Source organism: Daktulosphaira vitifoliae, unplaced genomic scaffold, assembly GCF_025091365.1.
Source record: "Daktulosphaira vitifoliae isolate Bord-2020 unplaced genomic scaffold, ASM2509136v1 Scaffold_2, whole genome shotgun sequence".
Taxonomy (NCBI): domain Eukaryota; kingdom Metazoa; phylum Arthropoda; class Insecta; order Hemiptera; family Phylloxeridae; genus Daktulosphaira; species Daktulosphaira vitifoliae.
Window position 1 is genome coordinate 23,069,750 of NW_026099573.1, and position 27,466 is coordinate 23,097,215.

Genomic DNA, 27,466 nt, shown 5'->3' on the forward strand with positions numbered 1-27,466 from the left:
ATATAATAAAAATTGATCACTTGTGGCTAGTTAATTAAGTAAAATTAAAACTATATTAAAAATATTATTAATTTAAAAAAACTAAAAAATATTAAAAATATTAAACTCAAAAGCCACAAAATTAAATATTAAATATTAAATTTTATTGCTAAATCAGAGCGAGTTAAAAATGGTAAAAATTAGTAAAGATGCCACTAAAATACCTGCTTGGTTAAAGTGTACAAAAACAATGATACCAGATTTTATTGCAGAAGATCCAAAGGTAAATTAGTTCAGAGTTAATTTTTTTATATAAAAACAAAAAAATATTGTATGCGTAGGAAATGCCTGTTTGGGAAATTTCTGGAGCTGAGTTTTCTCAAGCAGACATTCACACTGCAAATGGTATATCCATAAGGTTTCCACGAGTAACGAAAATTAGGGATGACAAACATTGGGAAAGCGCTACTTCTTTATCAGAATTACAGGTTAGTGTGGTGTAATTATAGTGGTAATACTAATAAATATATTTATTTTTTGTTATAAAAATACAATATTTTGCAATTTCATTTGTGTCTTTTGTAATTGTATCACAAATTTTGAAGTTTAATATTTTTAATATCGAGTTTTTAGTGAATGTCGTTTACTGTTTAATGATCTTTTAATTGCTTGCAATTAAAATTCAATCAATGAATTTAAAAAAATACTGAATGTAAATATCAATTATTTAAATTTTTTTAGAATTTATTTAACTTATCAAAGAAAACAGAGAATTTAAATATTTTTTCCAAAAATTGTTCTGGAGACTCGCATAGTTCACCATCAAAAGATTCAGACTCTGATAATAGTTCGTTGACACCATCACCAAAAATACGAAAGAAAACAAAGGTAATTTGAATCAATTATTACAAATTTAAACTCTTATGATATAGGTAATATTTCGTGTAATGTTTTTATAGAGAACTATTATTTGTTTCTTTCGTGTATATACACTGTATATTTAAGTATGTTATCAATACCAAATTTCCATCAATTGTACATGAGTATTTTGTATTACAAATACTGTAATATAACTATGATGTAAAATTAACAAAGGAGTTCAACTTTCAGGTGTGAGAATAAACATTTAAAAACACTTGTTATTTAGAGATCGACGCGTAAATATTTCTCAATTAAAAAGAAAGTAAATAATTAAGTATGAGTATATTTTTATATTAATATTACTTAAATTTGAGATACAACAAATTAGAACTTAAAAGGTATATCAATAATATTTAATGATACTCAAATTTTCCAACACCATGCTTATGGTAAAAGCATTAGATGATAAGCTTCATCTATCATGAGTTATCAAAAAAAATATTACTATACTAATTTATAATATTTTTATAAGTCAGAGTGTATAAAACATTAAAGAAATTGTATTTTTGATTATTAATTAATTCAATCTAAGAGTTAGGTGTAGCGTAAATCATGGATAAAATGAGATAAAATGGTTTTGGTCATGTCATGAGGAGTGAAGAATCGGAAGCTGTCAACAGTTATAGAAATGAATGTGAGGGAAGAAGAAGTAGAGGAATACCAAAAAAAATGATAGGTATTTTGTTTGCTTAAAGTGTGGAGATCGGCTCTTGAAAGAAAAGGATTAAGAATAAATAGAAGTAAGACAGGGTATATAGAGTACGAGTTTGCCAAAGGAGAACACGAGGAAGTTGAAATGAGGAGATCAGTGATAATATGCAAGTTATGGGATTGAATGTTGAGGGAAGAAGAGGTAAAGGAAAACCAAAAAAGAGATGGAATGATGTTATTAAATGCGATATGAGGATGACTGATGCGTGAGATCATGTCAAATGGAAGTTTAGTATAAGAGTTTAAGAGGATAAGGTTACATTTAATTTTGTTTTAAGTTCAAAGTTTTCTAAAGAAATGTTTATTACAATGAAATAGTTACCCCAGTTTTCCAAATTTTTAATATAAAATAAATTTCTGTATAGTTAGAATTATTTTTCTTTAAAAATTTAACGGAGTTTGTATATAGTAACATTATTTAATTTTTAGCTTTGATGCGAAGCTGAGAAGGTATTGGTTTTACTATAATGTGTTTTTTTTTCGTGTCTGTTACTACTTTTTTTCAGCTCTCACTGAACGGATTTCTTTCAACGATACGTCAAAAGTTCACAAATCGTATCTAGTCGAAGACATTACCCTCAAAAATTGAAAAAATTTCCCTCGTTCTCCTTAAATGGAGGAAACCTCCAAAAAAAATTACAAATTTAAAAACCGCTATTTTCAATTTTTTTTTTCTTAAAACTGCCATAACTTTTTCAAAAATGACCAAATCAATATAATTTTTTTTTTTATAGTTGCTTGATGTCTTTACCTATCATTTGGTATTCCGGAAAGTCTGATACTTATATATATATATATATCTTAAATTAAAGCTAATGTAATGTACTTTATTATGGAAAAAAAAAATTTCGGACTTTATTTTGTCTTCATGGTGAAAATGGCTACCAAATGCTATTTTTGTGTGAAAATTCTCAATTTTATATTTTACATTTTTTACTTTAATATGCTATAACTTATTGAAAGGTGGATGGATCAATACAATTTTTTTATGAAAAATAATATTTATATCCTTCTTTCATTCGACATACTTTATCTTAATCAGGATATAAATAAGGAAATAGGAGATCATTTAGCTTTTGTAATAATCCACCAATTTTTTAAAATTAAACACTATCTAAAGATTTGAATGGAAGCGTTTTTTTTTATAATGATTTTAATCACTGTCAGATATCATTATACTTGATTCAACTATGCCACGTCACCATTGTGCCGCGACCCCCCTGTGCTGGGTTTTTTTGATACTGACTAGATTTAAAGATAAAATGTGCAATTTCTTGTAATTTTTCATAAGTACCATATAACTTTAGAAATTTTCAATAAAAGGAATCTAATTTTTATATAAGCTATTAATATTACTGTCATTTTTATATTATTTATTATTTTGAATATATTACAATAATATCACCAATAGTAATATATTTATATGATATGACCTTCCAGTTTAATAGTTTACAATTATAATTGATCTTAACTATGTAAAAATACAGCTCTTAATAACTTAATTGTAAAAAATAACAAAATTACTATTACTTTCTAAGAAAACATCTCAGACATCATTAATTTTATAATTTTAATTATATAGTCATATAGTAAAATAATTTGAAAGTCAGATGTATATTTTCACTACAAGTTAAATAGACTTTTAAATAGCACAGCATGCTTTCAATGGTATTAACATTTTAATCGTTATGTTTGCTGAACAATTGATCGTATATTTAATCACTATATTTTCTGTTAATATTTCATATTTATTGTCTATTAATTAAGAAGACGGTAGCGTATTCATAAAAATATTGTTTTTAAATAATTGCATTTTCATAACGTTTGTTTTTTGAAATACTTAAGTTTTAATAAAATTTAACTTTGAACTTTTTGCAGAGAACTCTAGATTCGTACATACAAGGAACTTCAAGTTCAAAAAATACTGATGAACCTAATAAAAAAAAAATTAAACTAACTGAAAATGGTCCGAAAAAGGTAAATTTTTATCAATTTTGTAAATTATAATGAATTGGAAGAGGAGACTATAGTAGTATAACTTATTAAAAATATTAACGATTTGTTCTATAAAATGCAAATCTTTAATAATGTTATTTTCGAAAAGTGCAACAGTTTTGCACTCTAATAAAGAAGCAGGATTGGCATATATTTCTCAATCCATTAAATTATATGAATAAAATGTTTCAGCCCTTACCTGACTTGTTTACTGGAATTCATTTGGTTGTTCCAAATTCACCAATAAAAAACAAGTTTTTACGTTATTTTATTGCGTATCCTTTTTTTAACTTAATAATGTTTATCTTATGTTAATGTGTTTTGTAGATAGCACGCACAAGAAAAATGTAGTGTTATTGTACACGTTTACATTTTAGAAGAAAATTTCATCATTAGATTTTTCTTTTTTACATGTTTAATTCAATTTTCTGTAAATAATCAATGACTTTATCGGCTTAAATTTTTAGTGTTTTAAACAAACATAATTATCCTTATTTCAAGTCACTTTTTTCCAATATACCTGTTTATTCATTTTTATTATTTCTAATTGTTTATTATACATATATAGATTATAAATTTTTGTAATTTAATTATTGAGTAGTATCAGTTGACCAATCTATTTTTTAATCAACATAAAACTCGTAATTTATACTATCAAACTGATTTTGTTTAATTTGTGCCTCTGAAACACTAATTGTATAATTATTTAGTAATAATATTAATTCTTAAAATCGTTTTCATTTCGCATTTTTTTATCTTGGTTCATAAACTACATCGATTGTGCTGCGCCAATGATTAAAATAAGAATCAAAATATCATACTGAATTTTTTAAACGGCCTATTTATTTCGGATGGAAACATTTATGTTTTTTCCGTAAAGAGGTTTGACACTCAATAATATATACGTTAATAATATGATACATATGCGTCTATAAAATTTCGAAAAAAACAATTGAAATAATTAATAATAACTCTTAACTAACGGTTGTTAAGCTACGGAGGAACAGTTTTAGATTCTAATGATGCGACTGAAGCAACTCACATCATAATTGATAATGAATCCTGGTCAAAAAATATGCATGTAAGTTAAATTTTACAATTTCTTTTTACAAATAAAAATTATTTATTCATACCATATTAACAATACATTTATTGAGAATAATACATAAATATTATTATTATTTATTAAAAATCGTAAACGTAATAAAAATTTAGTAAAAATTGAAAGATGGTATGAATAAATTCTTTGGAATAATGAAAAACTAATTGAAAATTCTATCATTGAATTTGAATTTTTTAATTGCAATTTTGGTAAAATTATTTTGTTTAATGTTTAGATTATATGGCATTATATTTTTATGCTAAATTGTATAACGGATTTTTTGCATTAACCTTAAAAACTTGACCAGGGCTAGTATTATTTATTTATTAGAACGTACAGTGTAGTTAGTAAATTATAATTAGTGGTATACATTTTATTGGTCTACTTAGGTGAAAAAACTATTTAAGACTTATAAAAATGAAAGTTAAAACCTGTTTAATGTCTCTATTGTAAAAAGTAACATTTGAATCGTATATATATATATATATATATATACACATAAATATAGTAACAAAATAAGTGTTACCTTATACGTTTATTCTGGTACCTATACAGAATTTTGAAATACCTTTGAACTTTTTGATGAAAACTCATAAAATGAATATTAACAAATAAAATATCTTATATATATATATTTTTTGTAGAATATACATCAAAATAAAATTGCTGTAACCGCTCAATGGTTTTGGGATAGTATTAGAAATGGAACATTACTTTCGACTGAAAAATATTTGTTAAAAAATTTAACGTGACATATATAATTAGTGAATGAATTATACTATAGTTAAAATTATATTTATAATTAATTGTAATAAATCCAACTGTATTTGTTATCTGCATTTGATTTTTTCTACCACTTTTATAGCATTTATGGTTCCAATATACCAAGAGTTGCTACTTCTTTTGAAATGTAATTAGATAGTTTGTAGTTTTGTAATATTACTATAAAAATAGTATATAATATTATGTTTAGGTTCAAAATAAATGTTAAATATTATTGTAAAAGTAAATTGTTTTTTTTTGTTCACTAGGAAATATAAATATTTTATTTATTTTTAATACACATTGATTATACAATTAAAATTAAAATTCACTTTAATTAATCATTACAAATTGTTCTTAATATTAAAAATTACAACTAGATTACGTTTTTGATACAGATATTTATTAAATTTGTTACTAGACACTATACATAAATATATATTAACAAAAAAATGGTTTTTATTTTCATAATATTGGACAATTCAAACAACTGAATTTTCGACATTATCACTCAATTGAATATAATTGTGCAGACGGTTCATAATTATTTTATTATCATTAACATTTAAAATTAATTATGTAACTTTAACCTAAAATTTGAGTTTTATAGTAAATTTTTAATTTAAAGAAAATATTTATTTTTTTATATGATACACACGTTTTTAATTTCTATTTTTGAATTTATATAGACTAATTGTATTTAGTCTTGAAAACGAAAAATATTCAAACTCCTAACTAATAATTTCATATCACGTATTCATATAGCATATTGTAATAATACTATGATACGTGAAAGGAATAAGTGGGTCAATCCTGCGGCGATATTAGTGATGAGGTCAAGTTTAAGGTACTGGTTCAGTGTAAATATTAGTCCGTTGCCGAAGATATCTGATCTTGAATTTATCATAAGACCCAAGGAGGTGGCATATGTTCATCAACGACAGTGTCTTCCAAACTTAAACGTTTGAACATTGAAAAGATACAAAGAAATTTTTTTTAGTTTTAATTGTTTCAAAATAAAATGATTTTGTAATCGCGAAAAACAAATTTTGCGGAGTCTTTATTTATATGTTTTACGGTCCGATGATATATTTTATTAAATCCATAGGTTAAAGAAAAATATATAATAATTGTAAGAAAGATATTTTATATGGAATAATATTTTAAGGAAACTCAATTGAATATCATCTCTTTTCAGTAGAAATAAAATTATAAATAGCTAATATCAAAGTTCAAATTTACTACCATTTTTACCACCCACTGAATGGTTTGACTTTTACTGTCGTCGCCGTCCGACCTCGTCGATGAACGACTATTGGAGAGCTATAGATGCGTACAGATCATAATAACGATAGACCAGACGTTAGCAATACATCTGTGAACTTGTCGGTTATATTTTGTGCTATGCGTAGGAGTATTAGTCTTGTATTTTTTTAACCCGTTCTTTAACGAGATCGATTAATAACTTTTTTTTATCGTTTTATTATTACTGCGCGACAGTAGTAAATTTATGATGAGTCTAAGTGAGCTGTTATAATGCTGAGAGTACATCATCCTAAGACTGTGAATGGACCTTTGATAGCGTAATTGCCATAATCAAGTAACAGCAGACACATTGATGTTTAACACGAGCAATTTCAGGCAATTGGCCTTTATCGTTTTGACGGCACTTGCAGTGATTCAGGCAGGTATTTGCAGAAATATACATTTTAAGTTACCCAATGTTCCAGACATCGTGCATCCGCCAATTCCTTCAGAAAGTAAGTACTTCAGGGAATTACCGTTTATTCGAGAAAAGGTTTATTTATTAAAACCCTAGTTATTATTATTATTATTTAAATAAGCAAACAGAATCGACTTAAATAATTAAAAAAAAAAGAAAACCTTTAGGTCTATTATTTTTTGTATACAGCTTAACCTCTGTCATTTATTAAGGTTTATAATATTTGAAAAGAGCATCAAAATCTGGTAATAGTAAACAAAAAGAAAATTGTCTTTCTTGCTTAAAAATATTGTTTTGCGCCTATCTAGCAATTGCATTGAAGATTTGAAATAATTAATACTTTTTTATCAACAGACAATTGTAAATAATGTTTAATTTAAATTTTGAACTTTCATTCAAAATGTTTAAAGCGTTTAATCATTTTTTAGCTTCGATGCGAAGCTGAGAAGGTATTAATTTTACTATGATGTGTTTTTTTAGCTTCGATGTTTTACCATAATGTGTTTTTTTTTTATGTCTGTTATCACTTTTTCTCAACTCTCACCGAAACCATTTCTTTCAATGATACGTCAAAAGATCACAAATTGTATCTAGTCGAAGACATTTACCCTCCAAAATTGAAAAAATTTCCCACGTTCCCCGTAAAAGGGGGAAACCTCAAAAAAAATTACAAATTTAAAAATCGCTAATTTTCAAAATTTTTTCAATTTTTTTTACTTAAAATTGCTATAACTTTTTTAAAAATAACCAAATCAACATAATTTTTTTTTATACTAAAACCTTAGATATTTTCTTTTCATTTGATATCACTTTTTTGAAAATCTAACACTTAACCTGCTCATTGGGGGGGGATTTAAAATAGCAACTTTTTTACAAAAACTTACTTTTTCAACTTAATTTTTGAAAATGTTCCGGAAATACTGCGTTCTTTAAATATATATCAAATTAAAGCTTATTTTATGTACTATAAAATGAAAAAAAAAAAATTTATCCCAACACTTTATCTTCTGCATGTAAACGGCTGCCGTAGTTAAAAAAACGCTATTTTTGTGTTAAAATTTTCGATTTTCAATTTTTAATTTTCAACTTAAAAGTGCTATAACTTTTCGAAAAATGTAATTATCAGCACAAATTGTTTTTTCTAATTACATTATAAGTACATCTTTCATTTGACATACTTTTTATTAAAATTGGACAATTTCCCCATATATAGAGGGCGTTCAAAACTTNATCCCAACACCTTATCTTCTATGTGCAAATGGCTGTCGACATTTTAAAAAAAATGTAATGTTTGCGATAAAAATCATCTTCTATCGGGATGTTTTTTGTACTTAAAACTGTCATAACTTTTTCAAATATTAACAAATCGAAATAATATTTTTTTATATTGAAACCTTATGTANGTTATGTTATATACTATAAAATGAAAAAAAAAAATTTTTCCCGACACCTTATCTTCTATGTGCAAATGGCTGTCGACATTTTAAAAAAAATGTAATGTTTGCGATAAAAATCATCTTCTATCGGGATGTTTTTTGTACTTAAAACTGTCATAACTTTTTCAAATATTAACAAATCGAAATAATATTTTTTTATATTGAAACCTTATGTAATTTCCATTCATTTTTTATCATTTTTTTGAAAATCTAACACTTATTTTGCTCATAGGAGGGGATTCAAAATAGTAACTTTTTTACAAAAACTAACTTTTTCAACTTAATTTTTGAAAATGTTCCGGAAATACTGCGTCCTTTAAACATATATCAAATTAAAGCTTATGTTATGTACTATAAAATGAAAAAAATATTTGTCCCGACGACCTATATTCTATGTGCAAATGGCTACCGTATTAAAAAATATGCTATATAATCATTAATATTAATTAAATTCTGAATATTTCCATTGTAGAATATTTTTAAACGCCAAAAGTTAATTAGAAATTATTAATATGATGTTTATTTAAGTGATCTATTACTATAAAAATGTAAAAAAATCTAACTTTTCTGATAAATATACTGTAAATAGTAATTATAAAATTTGCTGACAGCATATTAATCTTAACAATTTCATTTTTATCTATTTAATAATGTCAATTTCAAACTTGCAAATTGAGCTACTTGTTATGGTAATAAATTCTTTTTTTTTTTTAATAAAACTTTCACTTTAAAGGACAATAAAAAGTAGGTTCAAAATTATTACTTTTAACATATTAGAAATCAAAATCAATAATAATTTGAAAACAATTAATTAAAAAAATTATATAATATATAATTAAAAGAATTACTAATCTGGGTATAATTAAGGAAATAGAAGTTGGATGTTGCTTTTGTAATTATCCATCAATTTTTTTAAATTAAACACTATCTACAGATTTGCATCGAAGCGTTTTTTTATAAAATGTTTAATACATTCATTTTATTTTACAGTTATTTTTGTCCTTATTTTGTAAGGACTAAACTTTTTAACTTTTACATTTTATATATTTAAAAAATGTCATATAATACGTCGTATTATTTAGATAAATGTTTTTAACTTGGGAAAGTTTTGCTCAGTTTTAGCCTATAACCTCCTGAAATATTAAGGAAAACGTAAGCATAATGAATAAATTAAATTTACAATTGTACTTTTAACAACTATGTTATTCAAACTAGCGAATGTTTTATGACTAACTAGGCTCACACCAATTATTCGGCTGCTTCTTTGAATAATAATACAATTATAATTTTTAATTATTATTTCAATCGGCCAGCAATCTTAGTTTATTAAGAACTTTTTTTTTACTCAATTTATCATTATATTATATTATTAGTAATTAACGAACAAAAAAAAGGTATCAACGTTTAAATTTTGCTCTCGTCTTTTTTATGCACTTGTTTTATGCCACTTCACAATGGTCTTATACTTTAATAGCAGTATCAAGTAATACTCGGGTCGACTAGGCAATGACCTGGCTTAATATATTGCCATTTCCGGGTAATAAACGTAAAATTTGATCAGTCAGAATTCTACTGGATTAATGTTACAAAATTGTTAAACTGAAACATCATAATTTAAAAATTTTATATGAGCAAAAATAAAAATAAGAAGAAACAAAATTCTGAACAATAAGAGATAACGTGTAGAATTTCTTACCGATTTGAAACACAATTGTTAATAGTTACAAATTTTATCAATGTGAATGAGATTATTGTAACCACCACTTATGGATAATACATCTTATAGTGCGCTATAATTTCATTGGTTATTTTAAATTTTTAATAATAGATATTTGAACGAAAACTTAAAAGTTATATCTCTTATGGACATTGTATGTATAATAGAACTTTTTGGTTTTTGAATGGTGAAATAACTATGTATTAAATATTTTAGGAGAGCTAATTTAATTTTTTTTTTTAATATTTTTCATTAGCTAGTAGACTAAATTCTCCTAGTTCCATTAGAACACGACAATAAATCAAGTCATTGAAAACTTGATCTATTTTTTTTGGCCTTATTTAACACAAAGGTCTAGTTTTGCCTATATAAGTAATAAAACATAGTTTTCATAAATTTAAGTGCTTTATAAAAAAATTCAGTGTAAGATAATTATAATTAATTATTATCATACTTGGTTGAATTTTATATGCAATACATCATAATTTATTATCAAAAATGTTAAAAGTAATACAATTTTGTCTCAAAAAACTAATTTATTCTAATTCTCATGGTGCAAACTGAAATAATCATAACTGTGTTTTTGTAACAGATTTAATATTAATTTATAATATAAATAAGTAAAATAAATGTATAAATTGTAAAAATAAAATTTATATCAAATACCTAAAATATTTATACGAAAAAATTATTTTGATTCGTTCATTTTTCAAAAAGTTATGACAGTTTTAAGAAAAAAAAGTTAAAAATTATCCATTTTAAAAATCGTAACTTTTTGGGGGGTTTCTACTATTTACGGGAAATGAGGGAAAATTTTTTAATTTTTGAAGATTATGTCTTCAGTTAGATACGATTGTAATATTTTAGCGTATCGTTGAGAAAAAATCGATCCAATGAGAAACGAGAAAAATTGGTGACTAAAAAAGATAAATGAACAAATCATAGTAAAATTAATACCTTCTCAGCTTCGCATTGAAACTAAAATAAAATTGACACTCCTATAAGATATAAGGAATGGACCTAAAAGGTATTCTTCAACAGACATAAATAGAGATACATGTATAACTTACAAAATTCAAAAAATACTGTTTTAAAAAATTTTTATTTTAAGAGAAATCGAGTGGCTAGCGTTAAAAGTAATCATCTATATTAATTAATTTGTGTCATCTTAATATATATATATATATATATATAAGGTGTGTTCAAAAAGTAAGGTGACTTTTCAAATTTCGCGGGCTACGTCCGTTCGATCTTAGATTTTTTTTTATGTCATGTTGGTACACTCGTACTCGAAATTTTGTGTCAAAAATGGAATTAAGTGTTCTAATAGACTTGAAATGTTGACAGTAACATACGGTGAGTCCGCTCTGAGTAAAAATAACGTTTATAAGTGGTACAAGCTTTTCCAAGATGGCCGAGAAGATGCCAATGACGAACCTCGCTCTGGACGTCCCAGCACGTCAACAACAGATGAAAACGTTGAAGCAGTGAAGAAAATTGTTTTGGAAAATCGACGAATCACTATCAGAGAAGTTGCTGAGGATGTTGGCATATCGGTTGGCTCGTGCCATGAAGTTTTTTCGGATATTTTGGGCATAAGACGTGTGTCAGCGAAGATTGTTCCGAAACTGCTTAATTTTGACCAGAAGAATCGTCGCATGAGCATCGCTCTGGAGCTGTTAATTGACGTCAATGATGATCCTGATTTGCTCAAAAGGGTCATAACTGATGACGAATCATGGGTATATGGTTATGACATCGAAACCAAAGTTCAATCGTCTCAATGGAAGAGCTCAGGAGAGCCAAGACCGAAAAAAGCACGCCAAGTTCGATCAAATGTCAAGGTTTTGCTCACCGTTTTCTTCGATTGTCGTGGCGTAGTGCATCAGGAGTTCTTACCACAAGGTCGTACGGTCAATAAGGAGTATTATCTTGAAGTTATGCGTCATTTGCGAGAAGCGATACGAAGAAAACGTCCGGAATTATGGAAAAACAATTCATGGCTTTTGCATCATGATAATGCACCTGCTCACTCATAGTTGCTTGTGAGAGATTTTTTGGCCAAAAACAACACCACAATCATGCCTCAGCCACCATATTCACCGGATTTAGCCCCATGCGACTTTTTTCTGTTCCCAAAACTGAAAAACCCTATGAAAGGACGAAGATTTGCAACGATTGGGGAGATAAAAACTGCATCGCTGAAAGAGCTCAAGGCTATACCAAAAAGTGCTTATCAGAAGTGTTTCGAAGATTGGAAAAAGCGTTAGCACAAGTGTATTACATCTGAGGGGGATTACTTTGAAGGGGACAACATAAACATTGATGAATAAATAAATAGTTTTTCATAAAAATATCAAGTCACCTTACTTTTTGAACACACCTCGTACAGTGTTAAATCTAAGGGATGGGTGAGTTTTATTTTTTTGCTCATCATTTTTTATTTCAACAATTTTATAAAATTATAGCTAAAAAATTTTTTTTTGGCTTGTCCAATGCTCATAGGTTTCTACAATCAGTGTTAAACACTATATATATTGTGATTGAATAATTCAAATATTAAAATTAGGTTAAATGTAGGAATATATTTGATAAAATATTTCATCTTTACACGAATTCTCTTTAGTAAAATATTTTTAAACAATGTTTTTCTAGCTGAAATCAGCACTGACGATTTGGAAGCTTTTGAATCAGCAGAGGATTTTGACCCTGAAGTAAAACCAGGCTTGTTTCAAGGAGATATGGCTTTAAATAATGAGGTATTTTTCATCTATTTTATAAATACGTTTATATTTTTGCTAAAAACAACAATGTTGTAAGTTGACAAAAATCAAACTTTTTTGAAGGAGCATTTTTGTATCTTTACATAGACATGTTTATACAAGGTGTGTCTAGAAAATAACTGGCATTTTCGGTATTTGAAAAAAATATTTATTTATTCATCTACATTAATGTAGTCGCCGTCAAAAGTCTTTTTATATTATGCACTTGTGCCAATGCTTCTTTCAATCCTAAAAATACTTCTCAAACTTGATCTTTGGGATAGCCTTCAGCTCCTTCGGTGATGCGCTTTTAATGTTATCTATGCTTGTAAAATTACGGTCCTTTAAGGTTCTCTCTATTTTTGGAAATAGAACAAAGTCACACTAAGCTATGCCTCGCTAATATAGAGGTTGGGGCATCATTACAGTACTGTTTTTGCTAAAAATTTCACCAACAAGCAATGAAGTGTAGATGCATTATCGTGGTGCAAGCGCTATAAATTGTTTTCCACGTTCCATCGCCCTGGTCGAGCCTTTTCGGTCTTGGCGATCCAGAATGCCTCCACTTGGATGATTGAGCCTAAGTTTCAACGTCGTGTCCATAAACTGATGTTTCGTCACCTGATATAATACGTTTCAGTAATTCTGCATCGTCGTTGACTTCATTAAGTTGCTCAATAGTCCTGAGCAACTTCTATTCGCCGCTATTTTTGTTTAAAATTCAACAATTTTTAAATAAATGTTGCTGCTACACGATTCATACCCAATACATTCAAAAAAAAAAAAATGTCATGCCACGAGCCAATTGATATTTCAATATCATCAGCGGTTTCTCTGATTGTAATTTGGCGATCGTTCATAACCATTTCTTTCACTTTTTTCACGTTTTCATCGGTTGTTGATGTGTTGGGGCATCCGGGGCTTTCGTCATCTTCAACGTCTTCACGGCCATTTTGGAAACGTTTATACCACTCGTAAACTCTTGTTTTACTCATGACAGACACACCACAGGCCTTTGTTAACATTTCACATACTTTATTACATTTTATTTCATTTTTTTAGGCAAAATTTAATATAAATCTTTTGACTAATTTTTTTTTAACAAGTGAAAATTGCCGAGGTCATAAAAACACGTTTAATCTTAGCGGTTGCCACTGACAAAGTAAAAAATGAATCCAGCTGAAAATTTGATCATACTTCATAGGGACCAACATTATGAACATTTTTTTTTGATAATTGTACCCTCCAAACCTTTTTTACGGTCGGCATTACTGTGGGCTGCCCTGGAACTGCCGTTAGACATTACTTCAGGGCGGCCCAAGCCGTCTATATAATTCATGCCACCACATTGTGAATCATCTCGAAATTAATCAAGAGTTGATTCGCAACGTAGTGTGGCCCCCTCCTGTTAACCGGTTCCAGAGTGGGAACCTTTAGGGAGGGTTGGCAAAATAACTCACGATACAAAACACAAAAACAAGAACCTAAGGCACCGGCCTAAACCAGCGTCGCAGATCTTCACGGTTTTTTGACGAATACTCAAGGATATCCGCCCAAACCGGGGACCTGTACAGGAGGACCGAGTGTATGACGCTGATTAAGAGTCTACGGCGCATCTCCCTCGGGGCACCCAGATTGGGCATGAGTGCCACTAGTCTATTCATATACGAGTAATGTGCGGCCCGAACTTTAAACGTTTGTCTACGACCAGGCCCAGATAGGTTATGGAGTCCTTAAGCGGGATCTCATCCCCAGCACGGCGAGCCATGGAGGAGTGAACTTTTAACTACCCGTAAATAAGACCGCTTCGGTCTTGTCCAGTGCGAGGATCAGTCCACTCCCCTCCTTCTGGATCCAGGCGGTGACTGCACTGAACACGCAGTTCGCACGAGATCCAGCCTCCTCGTACGAGGCGCCTTCCGCCATCACCAGTGTGTCGTCCGCATAGCAGACGACGCGCACATATGGTGGTAGCGGAACACCGCGTCTTAAGCGATGTTCCACAGCAGAGGCCCGAGAACCGACCCTTACGAGTCTGATTCTCGGAACCGCGGCGCTCTCGTAAGAGATGACCCGATTGTTAAAGTATGAGGTACGGAGGCACCCGAAATGCGTCCAGTGCTCCGAGGATGTGTGACCATCGCACGGAGTTATCCTCCAAATCCGCGAAATCAACAATTTGCCGTCATTTTCTGAACACACCTCATAGTCATCTATATATAGTTAGACCTGTTAATATGAATTATTACAGCGTCATATGATGCATTCATCCACCCAAATATTTCCCATTAAAAATATTGACATATAATAAAATTTTATTAATAAATGTATAGTTTTTTTTTATAAAAAAATAGATCTAAATTTTTAAACAAAAATCGTAATACCTAGATTTTCGATTATTGGCGGGTTGGATTGCGATGGGATATATTTCCAGAAAAACTTTGGTTAAATCGAACAGTACCTTACTTGATAAGTCCTTTATACGGTATGTATAAAATAATGAATTATATCATTAATTTTTCTATTCTAAAAATAATTGTTCTATTAATTGAATATTAGAAACTGAACATCGTCTCCTCATTTATAAAGCCATCAGAACGCTAAACTTTTTTACATGCATTAAATTTGTACCTTGGAATGGAAAACTAAAGGATTATTTGTTAATTTGGCCAGTCAAATACCCAGCAGGGTAAGAAATTTTATTTACTATATGTTATGTCCAATAATCACAAACAATGAATTTTTTAAATTGTATTACTATCTTATATATATAATGGCATATTTAGAGGGGGCACAGGGGCACGTGCTTCCCATTGACTGAGCCATGTAAATATTTTATTTAGCAATGTAATAGTGTATGATAAGTTCGTGATTAATACCATTAGAAAGTTATTTTTTGATTATCATACCATCAAATGCGATGGAAACATTATCTTTATCTATAAATCTAAATCTATTTTTATATTATTCGCTATAACTCCTGTGACCACTCGTCTTTCAGAAAGATCATTTCATTCGCTTGAAAGGATAAAAACTTGTTTGAGATTAGTTATGAGCGAATAGCATTTAAATGGACTAGCATTATTAAGTATTAACCCAGAATTTCTATAGACGCAGAAGAAGTTCTCGAATAGTATGCTAAAGAATACAAGAAGACTTCAATTATTATAAATTATAATCTATAATAATTTACATAAAACATTGATTTATAAATTTGTATATATAAAAAAAAAATTTCACTTCCTATACAATGTTTTCAAATTGTATATTTAATCATGTTGATATTATGCATGTTTATGGCTATTTTTTAATTTTTTTATCTATTTTAATTTGCGTTATTAATTTGTTTTGTTAAAAAAAAAATTTTTTTTGTGTTAATAAAAGTTATGCGCAAAAAAAAAGTTGTTTTATGGTACCTTATTTTCTATGTTATAGTACCTTATCCATAAAAATGTTTTGTGCCCCCATTATAAATTTCTAAATATGCCACAATATATTTTAATATCTGTTAACTTTTATGTATAATTAGTTATTGACAGGGGTTCAGTTATTGGTATGTTTTTAACTATTTTATCAAAAATTTTTGAAACTAATTTATTTATCCTTATAAATAGACTATTCACTTTATACTTTTGCCGGAATTTTAATTTTTACTAAACTGTGAAAGGTACTATAATCAATTTTTCAAAGGGTACCAATAAATATAATAATTTAATAATAATAATAATCCAATAATTTGAATAACATTAGTTCTTGTGAAAAAAATGAATGTGTCAATAATAGTATATTTTAAAAGATTTTTAAAAATGCATTATTAAAAAAATATAAATAAATAGTTTTTAAACTATTTAAACTATTAAAAAGTTCTATAAAATAAAATAAATAAGACATTTTTGTTGTTATAAACACGTTTAAAACGTAATAAACCTTCTATCAGAGAAGTTTTTTTAAATTCTCTTTTAGATGCTGGTCTTATGTCGGCAGATATGGTGGTCCTCAAATTGTTTCATTACAACCTCCTGATGAAACTGGACCTAACTGTTTAGGTACTGACGGTAGACCAATCCATGAATTAATGCATGCATTGGGTATTTTCCATGAACAATCAAGAGCTGATAGAGACAAATTCGTAAAAATCAATTTTGAAAATATATTACCTCGTATGTATATTTATATACAGTAATTGAAGTCATATTTTTATGCACATAATTTATTTCAGGATATCGATCAAACTTTGACAAACAGAGTCTTAAGAATACAACTTATGAATTTGAGTATGATTACGATAGTGTTATGCACTATGGCAAAAATTTTTTCAGGTGCAATATTAACTTTAAAAGTTTTCATATCTTGTTGTATATTCTAGTATTATAACTAATGAACTAAATTCAATTATACATTTATAGTGTTGGTAAAGGCAAACCTACTATGGAACCGAAAATACCTGGAAAAACAATAGGTCAGAGGAAAATGTTGAGTAAAACTGATTGCTTAAAGATAAATAATTTGTACGATTGTTTGGGAACAGCACCTAAATTTAATCGAAAGTATTACATGTTGTGTAATCATTTGGAAATTTAAAACTACTAGTTTAAAAAAAATAATAAACAATTACCTAAGAGCTATAATTTTTTTCCGGGACTACTTTTTTTTTAAATTTTATATAATAATAATATAATATAATATACTTATATCATATTATTATTCTATAATAGATGTATAGTATCAGTGTTAACTGTTTTAAACCGATGGTCAATATATATATATATATATTAACAAACATTTCTTAGTATTTATCAATAAATAACAAAAAAAAAAAAGAAATGGCTTATTTATTAACCTTACATAAAAACTTTTACATATTAATAAAAAAAATTAATAATAATCAGTATTTAAATATATATTGAATTATTGTTGAAGAACAAAAATATGACCGTTTAGTAGTGTTATAATCTAATATATTATAAAAATCACCAACTTAAATATAGTTTAAGTGTACTAATAATATAGAACAACATAATAAATCTTACATAAAATCGTTTCATAACCATTTATATTTTATGAAACACTAATTAGTAATTTAAATAAGTGTAAACTTTGTTCATAAATAGTAAAATGTATTGCTGTTACAAATCCAGCTTTTAAAAGTGATGGAGATAAGCCTTTAAACAAACCAAAAAAAGTTTCTTTTTTAATAGTCATTCTAAAACAGTCTAACATCCCTCTGCATATAAATTTCTAGAAAAAATCATATTAAAATAAGTTAATATATTATAAATATACCTGATATATATATATATATATTTTCATAATTATATTTAGAAATGTAAATTATTTAAATCAATTGTACTAAAGGGATTTTACTCTTTTTCAAAAAACACTTATTTGCAATGTTTAGTTATTAGATTTTGAACATAATACCTTATTATTTGTGGAAATAATTAATATTCGTACTAGATTTATAAGTGTGTCCTTTGATTTTCTATCTATTGATAATCAATAAATGTATATATTTTAAATTAGAAATCTTAGGTATTAGGTAGTCACTATTATAATTATTAGATTTACAGTGATTTTTATCACTATTATAAAATCATTTGTTATAATAATGTAAAACTTATATCAAATAAGACCTCTTCTTAATTCCTAATAAAATTAATTTTTGAGAGCATTTGTAATAATGTATAATACAATACACACGGGGGTCAGTAGGTTTTGACGATTTAAATAGTGCTATGGTTTGGAAGTAAACTAGATAAGATAAATTAGTTTGTTGCCAGATAAAAATTCATGATGTTTAGTATTACTTTCAGTAATCATGGACACGTTGCTTCTTAATCATCGCGTTTTTGCCATAATGACATTTATTAATTGTAAACTTATTGAAACCAAACAACACAATTTTCGACGCCAATTCAATATTCCTGTTGGTAGTCCTATTTCTTTACAGAATTCAGTCTTAGAATGGTATCATAAATTTTGTCTTCATTCGGTTTACATACCTAGGTTATCACCGAAGTGTTATTACATTAAACCTATAATTGTATAAGGACCAAGTGACCCCCTGTAGATGACCAAAGAGTCCTGTCTTTCTGACAAAATTAAGTATCTCTCTTGGTCTTAGGTTTTTAATATCGTCTTTTTCAGGAAAAGGTTTACTCAAGTAGTTTAATCTTAGTGTGGACAAGGCTTCACATTCGCACATTATGTGAAAAGAGTCTTCCTCTTCTACTCCATACTTCCAGCACAATGGTGATTCCGATACCCCCACTGCGTAAAGATGTTTAAACAAGTGACCATGTCCTGTTAGTAGACCAATCAAATTGCTTATTTAATGTCTAGTCATACTATTAAGATCACCCAGCAGTAGACCGGAGGTCTTGATAAACATTTTAGATTGTCTAGGTCAGCGGTCGGCAATAGGCGGCCCGCGGAGGGGAAATAATTGGACCGCCAAAAATATTTTACTTTAATACTGTTTTTTTTCAATATTTGTGAAAAATAAAATACTGTCTGTGTAAACCCAGAATAACTTGTTAAACAATACGCACCTAATAAAATTTTTTATCTATTTTTGTGTTCTATCAGGTGATTACGATAGCATTCATTGTTATCGCCGTTTATAGTAATAAACCTCAGCCCTAATAACACATCAATATAACATTTGAAATTTTCATCGCAACGCGTCCGTCGTGTTTAAATGTAATATTACTTACATACCTGTAATTCGTGTGCAATCGTCATCGCGTCCGTTATGTTATTTTTTAACGAATTATTAATTTTATATATGTTTTTATTGTGCTTAATATGTTTTCCAAAATACGTAAAGTTGATAATGAAAACAGAAAGTTCCAAGCTGAGTGGACTGAACAATATTGTTACACATTGCCAGTAAGGACATTTTACAGAAGGCATCATGCTACGCAATTGCACTTGATGAATCCTGTGATATTGTTGATTCTGAGCAGATGTCAATTTTTATGCGGTTTTTTGACGTTGAAAGTAGAGTATTTAGAGAGGAGTTGCTGACATTACTGTCATTTAAAGGCAAGACTCGTGAAAAAGATTTGTTCAAAACTTTTGACGACTTTATGATTAAATCAAATATAAGTTATGATAAAATCGTGTCTATTTCAATCGATGGTGCTCCTGTGATATTGGCAAAGTAAAGGGGTTTGTTAAGAGAATTAAGGATAAGAATGCTGAAATACTTTTATATCAATGCATAACTCATCAGACATTCTTGTGTGGCAAACTCAGTACAACACTGAAGGGCGTAATGGGCGGCTTTTGATTAAGTTAATTAATTTTATGCGGTCTCGATCCTCTCTTCAGCACAGGCAATTTAAACAGTTTTTATCTGAATGTGATTCGTCGTATTCGGATTTACTTCAATACAACAATGTTCGTTGGTTAAATAAAGGTAAAGTGATCGAACGTTTTTGGAATGTAAAAGGAGAAGTAATAGCGTTCTTGGTAAACTTGGATATGGAAGAAGCAAGGAAGTATAAAAAATTCTTAACAAACGAGTGCAATATGCTGTGGCTTTTTTAAAAGACATTCTTGAATATTTAAATGCACTTAATACTGAGTTACAAGGGAATAAAAAGTTAATATGCGATCTGATATTAAGTGTATATGCTTTTCGCCGAAAGCTAAAGTTATTTGAACAAGATATTAAAAATCAAGAATTTATTCATTTTCCAATAATACTTGAATATAAAACAAATTCCGACATAGACTGCAAAGTGTTTTTAAGTTTTTTGACAGATCTTGGTAAAGAATTTAGTAATAGATTCAACAATTTTACAGAGATTGAAAAACTGTCGCAATTTTTAAAAAAACCCTTACGGAGTTTCTCCAACGGAAGAATGGACTGACGTAGCAACGAAGTTGTTCAGACTTCCAAAATCTTCTCTTCAAATGGAAATTATCAACTTGCAAGAAGATATTTCATTAAAAATATACAAAACTAAATCTACTGAAGATTTTTGGGCAAAACATGTGTTGGATGTGAAGTATACGAATTGCAAAAAACTGGCAATAAGATTAATTACTATGTTTGGCTCAACATATATATGCGAATCTTCCTTTTCCAAAATATCATTTCTTAAGAACAAATATCGATCGAGGCTAACCGTTAAACACCTTGAAAACGCCCTCCGTATTAGTTTTTCTCTAAGAACCCCAAATTTTAAAAAACTAGCCCAGGACAAAGTATGCCATTTCGCTCATTAAACATAAAATTGTATGTTTGTGTTTGTATTGTAAGTGTGTTTTAAATACAAAAATTAATACATTTATTAACTAATATTTTAGACTTGATGTTCTGGACCTCGACTTGTTTTTTCAAATTTCCGGGACCTCCTTAAAAATTAATTGCCGACTCCTGGTTTAGGTACTACCAAGTACTTCCAGATTTTCGTGTGTTGTTCTCTGCACCAATTCTTGGGTAGCACTTTGAGCGATTGCTCAGTGAGTCCTACAACTAGTTCTAATCTAACATAGATGTTCTCTGCTCCTTTCCTAGATAGAAAGTCAGGTTTTTTATTTTCAGTGACACCGTTGTATCCTGGTACCCACGCTAGTGTAACTTTGTTGAACCTCGATAGTGATTCTAAAGTTTCCCTACATTTGAGGACTAGCTTTGAATTCACCTGGTCGTTACAGAGTGCTTTCAGAACAGCTTGACTATCACTTAAGATAGTTATCTTTCTTTTCTTGTATACCAGCAAGTTCTGAGACCCTATCAGTATCACCATCACCTCTGCTTGGAGAACAGAGGGTGTTGTGCCCTCGAACTTATCTAACAGAACTCTTTGAAAAATTTTACACAGTGATTGTAAACTAATTACATATTAAGTTCAGATAGTGTAACAACTCCTTGCAAATGATTTTGGTACAAGAGTTGAATTTTGTAAAATGTTTCAGCAATTATTAGATGAAAATCATGCAATTTTGTCTAATTTGATTATGTCAAATGAAGAATATTTTCATTTATGTGGTGTGATTAACAAACAAAACTATTATTTGTGACTGTATGGTGTGGTGTATGTCTGGTTATTTGGGTCTATACTTTTTGGAAGAAAACAATATGACTGTGATTGTAACAGCTGTACATTATGTGAAAATGTTGAACAATTTCTTTACAGCTGGATTACAGCAATTAAGAGTACAAGATCACAAACTATGGTTCCAAGAAGATTGTACTACCAGCCATATAGAGAGTATTTCATTCAATAACTATTCTTTAAAGAATGTTTCCAAATCTTACAATTTTGCGCAATGGTAATATTGCCTGGCCACCATATTCTATTGATTTCTTTTTTGGGGTTTTTTGAAATCTGAAAGTGTTCACTAATATACCACATACTCTATTAGAGTTAAAAGAAAACATTAAACAAGAAATTACAGCCATCAAGGTGCATATCCTACAGAGAGTTATGGACAATATGAAAAATTCATAGCCACCTGTTGGGACCTTCATATAAAATGAAGGATGCTACTTAAGTGTGATATCTGTTATCACAAAGATAATAGTCAGATTCTTTTTGATGTCAAAGTGTGCAACACGTTACTTCTTTATATAAGTCATGTCATTTTTTAGATTATTTAACTCTGTTCAATGTTACGCAATCTAATATAAGTATAATAAAATATAAAATGTTGTTTCGTTTTATTCCAGTATATATAAGAATATTACATTAATTAATGTAATTTTTAAAAGTTAACATTTTATTAATAACAATTAAATATATTTTCTTTATGTTGAATATATTACAATTTGTTACATTATTTTGTTTCATAAACTTGAGTAATAAACTTCAATTAAATTTCGACAGAACCCACTACCCCTCTTATATAATCATGGTAGACATATTTCCCTTGGACTCAACTAGAGAAAATTGAAATGTCTATTATAATTTAGAGATAACTCATTTTGGGGATAAACTAACTTATTTCCTTTATCATGTGCAACCTAGAATTATCAAACACATTGATTTTAAATTGCATGTTATATTAGACAGCACTTCTTAAGTTTTCTCAATTATTTCCATAAATTAACAAACTTTAGAAAACTTTTACAAAATTCTATTTTAAGATTCAAATGTATAAGTTAAAATTTAAGTTATTAAATTTATATATAATATATTCTTAATTAATTTTATAAACTTACTTCACCAAAATTACTACGGTGTTCAACAAAATCTTGTAACTGTAATCGTTTTTTTAAAATATCAAAAGGATATACACAAGTTTTAGATAGAATTCCAGAAAAAAATCCAGACATGAATTGTTTTAGACCATTTAAATTTTCATTACTATTACCTAAAAGTTTAATACAAAACATCTTAATATTACATTTAAATTAGATTATTTATTCAGAATTACTTTTATTAATGCTAGTATTGGTAACTAATAAATTTGAGATTCCATTGTATAATGAAAAAATGAAACCACCTTGCATTGAATTTAGTATCAATGAAGGAAAAAGACCTCTATAGAATTGAAATACACCAGTTTTGTATATTGATGTAAACACATGTCTCATATTAATATACATCTGAAAACATTATTAACATTCTTGTTAAATACTTTATTTATAGTGAAGTTATTATAAACATAGCATACAATGATGAAAATTAATTTTTTTTTTTAACATGAATTTTTAATTTATTTAAGTAACTTAGGTTAAACTCATAACAAATTAAAAAAAAAAAAAGGTCTTCAAATATGTTTCAAATTAATTATTTCAAAATTATTTGTTTAGTGAATTCAATTAAATTTAATAAATAACAGAACTCATTATTTATAAAAAATAAACCAGCATAATAGAGTCTTAAGTCGGGTTCCCGCAACTGATATACTTGTTAAGTATATCAGTGCTTGTACACCCGTACAAGTAATGAACAAAAACCAAGTATACTATTCTTATGACTGGATCAAATACCAAATAATTATATAGGGGGTGGGATCTGAAAATATTAATTGACATAATAAGTCATGTATCATTTGCTTTTTGAGTGCTGCAGTGTTTGGTAGTTTTAGTGAGTGATTTTAAATACATTTTTTAGTATTACTAGTTTTTTAGTTTTGATATTTTAGTTTAAAATTGCTCGATTAATTCATTTTCATTTAATTATAATCATCGAAGCTTTAAATAAAACTGTTTTTACACTTGTAGTTCTAATATAGCTTTATAAAATAGAACATGCTACTACTGTAAAATATTTTTCAGTACTAAATTGTATTAATCTTGTTTTTAGTACCCAACAACAATAGCAATTTGAGCAAATTTGAGGAGGCTAGTTTCCCTAAAAATTAAAGAAAGAGCACGACAGAGTAAAACTAATAGCGTTTCAGCTACGCACCATATTATAACACGGTATATAATTTTTTACTTGCAAAAACAAAGCAGAATTTTACAAATACAAACATTTTAGAAAAATATTAAACTATCCAATAATATATACCTTATACTTAATATTCATAAATTAATAAGTTATATAATTAATATATTATAATGCAGAAATTAATCAAATCAGAGCATTTTAATAAAATTGTGTATACAGAGTGATCCAAAAGAATTATTTCAAAATAGAGAGTGATTCTAATGACAAAAAAAAAATGTTGAATATCACTACAATCGATATGTTTTTGAAATCTACATCGTTAGAGCATGCTACTAATGCAGAAATTAATCAAATCAGAGCATTTAAAAAAAATTGTGTATATAATTAATATATTATATAATCAACCTTAACTGTTAAATTATATTTACAAATTGAATTTATTCAATTATACATGACATTTATACTATAAAATAGTTTTACCCATTCATTAAATTAAATTAACTTATTAGGTCTATATAAACCACCGCTATACTGTACAAATATAGATGGTTGGGGAAGAAAAAATTATGTTACTGATAGTCACCCTAAAAACACATATTGGCCAAGTACACAGATCTGCATGAGTGAACTACGAGTATAAATTTGTCAAGTCATTAATTCATTTGACTTGTGTTACATTTACTGACAATCGGCGGGAAACTGACAAGTGACGAATATTTGGCAAGTACAACAGTCGTAGGAATTTGGCTTTAGGATAGTGAAATCAAAAATAGATGTTATCTGATAGTGATTAAAATCACTATCATGAATAAATAGTTATAGTATTTAAATTAATATAAAATTGATATTTAATACTTTTTTACAATATTTTTATGGAGAAATTATACAAAGTTATAAAATAGTTCTTTATTTTATTAAAAACTTTCTTAATTTGATTCTTACGTCAATCTTTAGTGTATTACTATTTTTAAGTTATGACATTAAAATTGTAATTTGTCATTATCTGTTTTATAATTACTCACCTGATTGGACTTTTGTGCAACTAATCGAGTCCGCATTACATCAAATGGATAAGATACTACTGTTGCTGTTGTTGAGGCTATGACACCACTAACAAAATGAATTTCATAGTTTTTACTTTTTACTATTTCATCATCTCTTTTAGATAAAAAATCAAGAGTTTGTTGAAAAACAACAAACTGAAAACAAGTTTAATTGTTATTCATTCATTAAAACATTGTATAAAATAAAAAAACAAATAACAAGAACAATATTATTAAATATAATTTCTATGTTAAGTAAGAAAATAATTCAAATATTAACTTAGAATTAATAAAACTATAAAATATTATATTAACCTATAATAAAATAATTTTTAGCAAAAAAACCAACATTTTTAATATTCATAAGTTATAGCAAAAACATTTCATCTAACAGGAGTATTTTTTTTTCAAAATATATATACATATTATATAATATATATTTTATACTCAAAAAAATAGATATGAAATTAAGGTTGAATTTTAAGTTAAGTTAAACAAAAATTTTTAAGCTTTTGATAAAATGAGAAGTAAGTTTTTTTTTTCAAGATCGCACATAACTTTGAGAATGAAAATTAAAAAACAAAAAATATGATAATATCTTATTTATTATTATTTTATTACTATTTCACTATTCCTATCATTATATATGATGACAATTAAATTCACCTGAGTAAAACCAAAAGTAATCGATAATAATTGACCAGGTAAATGTCCTTTCCACAATGCTTTAAATCCTTCTTCTTTACTTATAAGGTAAATAGACTGAGAAATAGATTTATATTTGGATATAAATGAATTTTTAGATAAAGGTTCAACTTGTAACTAAAATTTTAATATATAATAACTAGAATTTTAATATTGAATCATAGTTATTTTAAAAGTAGGTAGTTCTTTTTAAGTTAGTCATTTTTGATATTATTGAGTACAACCAAATTAATTTACCTGAAATCTAATTTTAATAACATCAAAAGGTTGTCCAAGCATACGAGTAATTGCACCACTGCATGCTCCTGCTGCACTATGCAAATACCAAGATGGTTCTACAGACTTATTATCGTGCGTCATAAATCACAATTTGTCTATTATTTTAAGAAAAACGAGTGTGAAGCTACCAATTCGTGGTCCACCAACTTCTTATCACTAACAAATATTGGTTACCCTTCGGTTACCAATATTTTATTGAATATAACGCTTTTTCTAACCGATAGATNGTATGTATGTACTGTAAAATGTACATATTAAAATTATTGAAAAAAATAATAAGTCTTTAACAATTCTATCATCGGCTTTTATAGAAAATAATTCATAATATTTTAAATATTAATTAGTAATAATGATCAATTGATAATTGATCAATTTACTTTACATTTCTTTTTTTTTTGTTTAAACAACAGAGTTAAGGATCAACATTGTACTAAAGAATAAAATGTTATGCACCACAATTTATCTATTTGGTGATTGCTCGGCGTAGAGCGATTACTCGGTCAAAGTTATCAGTCTTATGATAAAAAATGCAATCTTACAGATAATCTATTTATCGTTTTATCTTATATGTGATAACAGTATAATCCAGGACCTTTTTTTTTACCCATGACTTTAATTATTGCAGCTCGTCCCGAAATTGCCATTAGGCATTAATTCAGGGCGATTCACGTCTCTCTACAACACACATAACAGCGTAGCCTCCCCCGATAGCGAGATCAAAAATCGGGACCGTTGACCGGTCTGCACAACATGGAACTGTTTCAGTTTCAGGTTCACAAGACCATCTTATAAAAACATTGAAAACACGTGTACGATATTCTAAAGCGATGGTTTTTACCAGTGCTTTAGACCCTACTAAACCGTGCGGCGTAGCGGACTGTCTAAGACATTCGGTCGATTCTTTACAGTACATAATCGATTTGGCGAACGCCTGTAAGGTACTCCATGCCTCTCTGACATCAAGACTACCATAGACC

The 27,466-nt window shown here is 27.9% G+C and overlaps 3 protein-coding genes across 7 annotated transcripts in view; 2 read left to right on the top strand and 1 right to left on the bottom strand.

Moving 5' to 3' along the window:
• Positions 1-5,643, top strand: part of LOC126897484 (DNA ligase 3) — a 29,376-nt gene extending 23,733 nt beyond the window's left edge. The window contains exons 15-21 of one of the 3 annotated variants that reach the window (XM_050671128.1): positions 158-262; positions 321-467; positions 721-867; positions 3,490-3,588; positions 3,799-3,881; positions 4,600-4,687; positions 5,353-5,636. In XM_050671128.1, coding sequence (XP_050527085.1) covers positions 158-262; positions 321-467; positions 721-867; positions 3,490-3,588; positions 3,799-3,881; positions 4,600-4,687; positions 5,353-5,460 — 777 coding nt within the window. In that variant the 3' untranslated portion in view covers positions 5,461-5,636. Of the gene's footprint in view, positions 1-157; positions 263-320; positions 468-720; positions 868-3,489; positions 3,589-3,798; positions 3,882-4,599; positions 4,688-5,352 lie in introns of all 3 variants that reach the window. The other 2 variants (XM_050671127.1, XM_050671129.1) reach the window with 2 other exon arrangements.
• A 1,151-nt stretch (positions 5,644-6,794) lies between these two features.
• On the top strand, positions 6,795-17,859 carry LOC126897485 (hatching enzyme 1.2-like). The gene is made up of 7 exons (XM_050671130.1): positions 6,795-7,230; positions 13,002-13,105; positions 15,497-15,593; positions 15,668-15,797; positions 17,072-17,268; positions 17,328-17,427; positions 17,515-17,859. The coding sequence occupies exons 1-7, from the start codon at positions 7,089-7,091 to the stop codon at positions 17,687-17,689; spliced, it is 945 nt and encodes a 314-aa protein (XP_050527087.1). The 5' UTR covers positions 6,795-7,088; the 3' UTR covers positions 17,690-17,859.
• A 66-nt stretch (positions 17,860-17,925) lies between these two features.
• Positions 17,926-26,619, bottom strand: LOC126897827 (mitochondrial thiamine pyrophosphate carrier-like). Of its 3 annotated transcripts, none has more exons than XM_050671719.1 (6): positions 26,448-26,619; positions 26,172-26,327; positions 25,485-25,661; positions 23,501-23,672; positions 23,286-23,437; positions 17,926-18,346 (listed from the first exon to the last, which is right to left on the bottom strand). In XM_050671719.1, the coding sequence occupies exons 1-6, from the start codon at positions 26,568-26,570 to the stop codon at positions 18,167-18,169; spliced, it is 960 nt and encodes a 319-aa protein (XP_050527676.1). In that variant the 5' UTR covers positions 26,571-26,619; the 3' UTR covers positions 17,926-18,166. The 3 variants fall into 3 exon arrangements, with proteins under 3 accessions (XP_050527676.1, XP_050527679.1, XP_050527677.1); XM_050671720.1 differs by lacking the exon at positions 17,926-18,346 and adding an exon at positions 18,428-23,087; XM_050671722.1 differs by lacking the exon at positions 26,172-26,327.
• Positions 26,620-27,466: the final 847 nt, after the last annotated feature.

Coding starts and splice junctions, on each gene's coding strand:
- LOC126897485 (XM_050671130.1), top strand. CDS start 7,089: ATGTTTAACACGAGCAATTTCAGGCAATTGGCCTTTATCGTTTTGACG. Junction 7,231..13,001: donor TCCGCCAATTCCTTCAGAAA/GTAAGTACTTCA, acceptor ATGTTTTTCTAG/CTGAAATCAGCACTGACGAT. Junction 13,106..15,496: donor ATATGGCTTTAAATAATGAG/GTATTTTTCATC, acceptor CGTAATACCTAG/ATTTTCGATTATTGGCGGGT.
- LOC126897827 (XM_050671719.1), bottom strand. CDS start 26,570: ATGACGCACGATAATAAGTCTGTAGAACCATCTTGGTATTTGCATAGT. Junction 26,328..26,447: donor TTATTAAAATTAGATTTCAG/GTAAATTAATTT, acceptor TTAAAATTTTAG/TTACAAGTTGAACCTTTATC. Junction 18,347..23,285: donor ACCGTAGTAATTTTGGTGAA/GTAAGTTTATAA, acceptor GATTTTTTCTAG/AAATTTATATGCAGAGGGAT.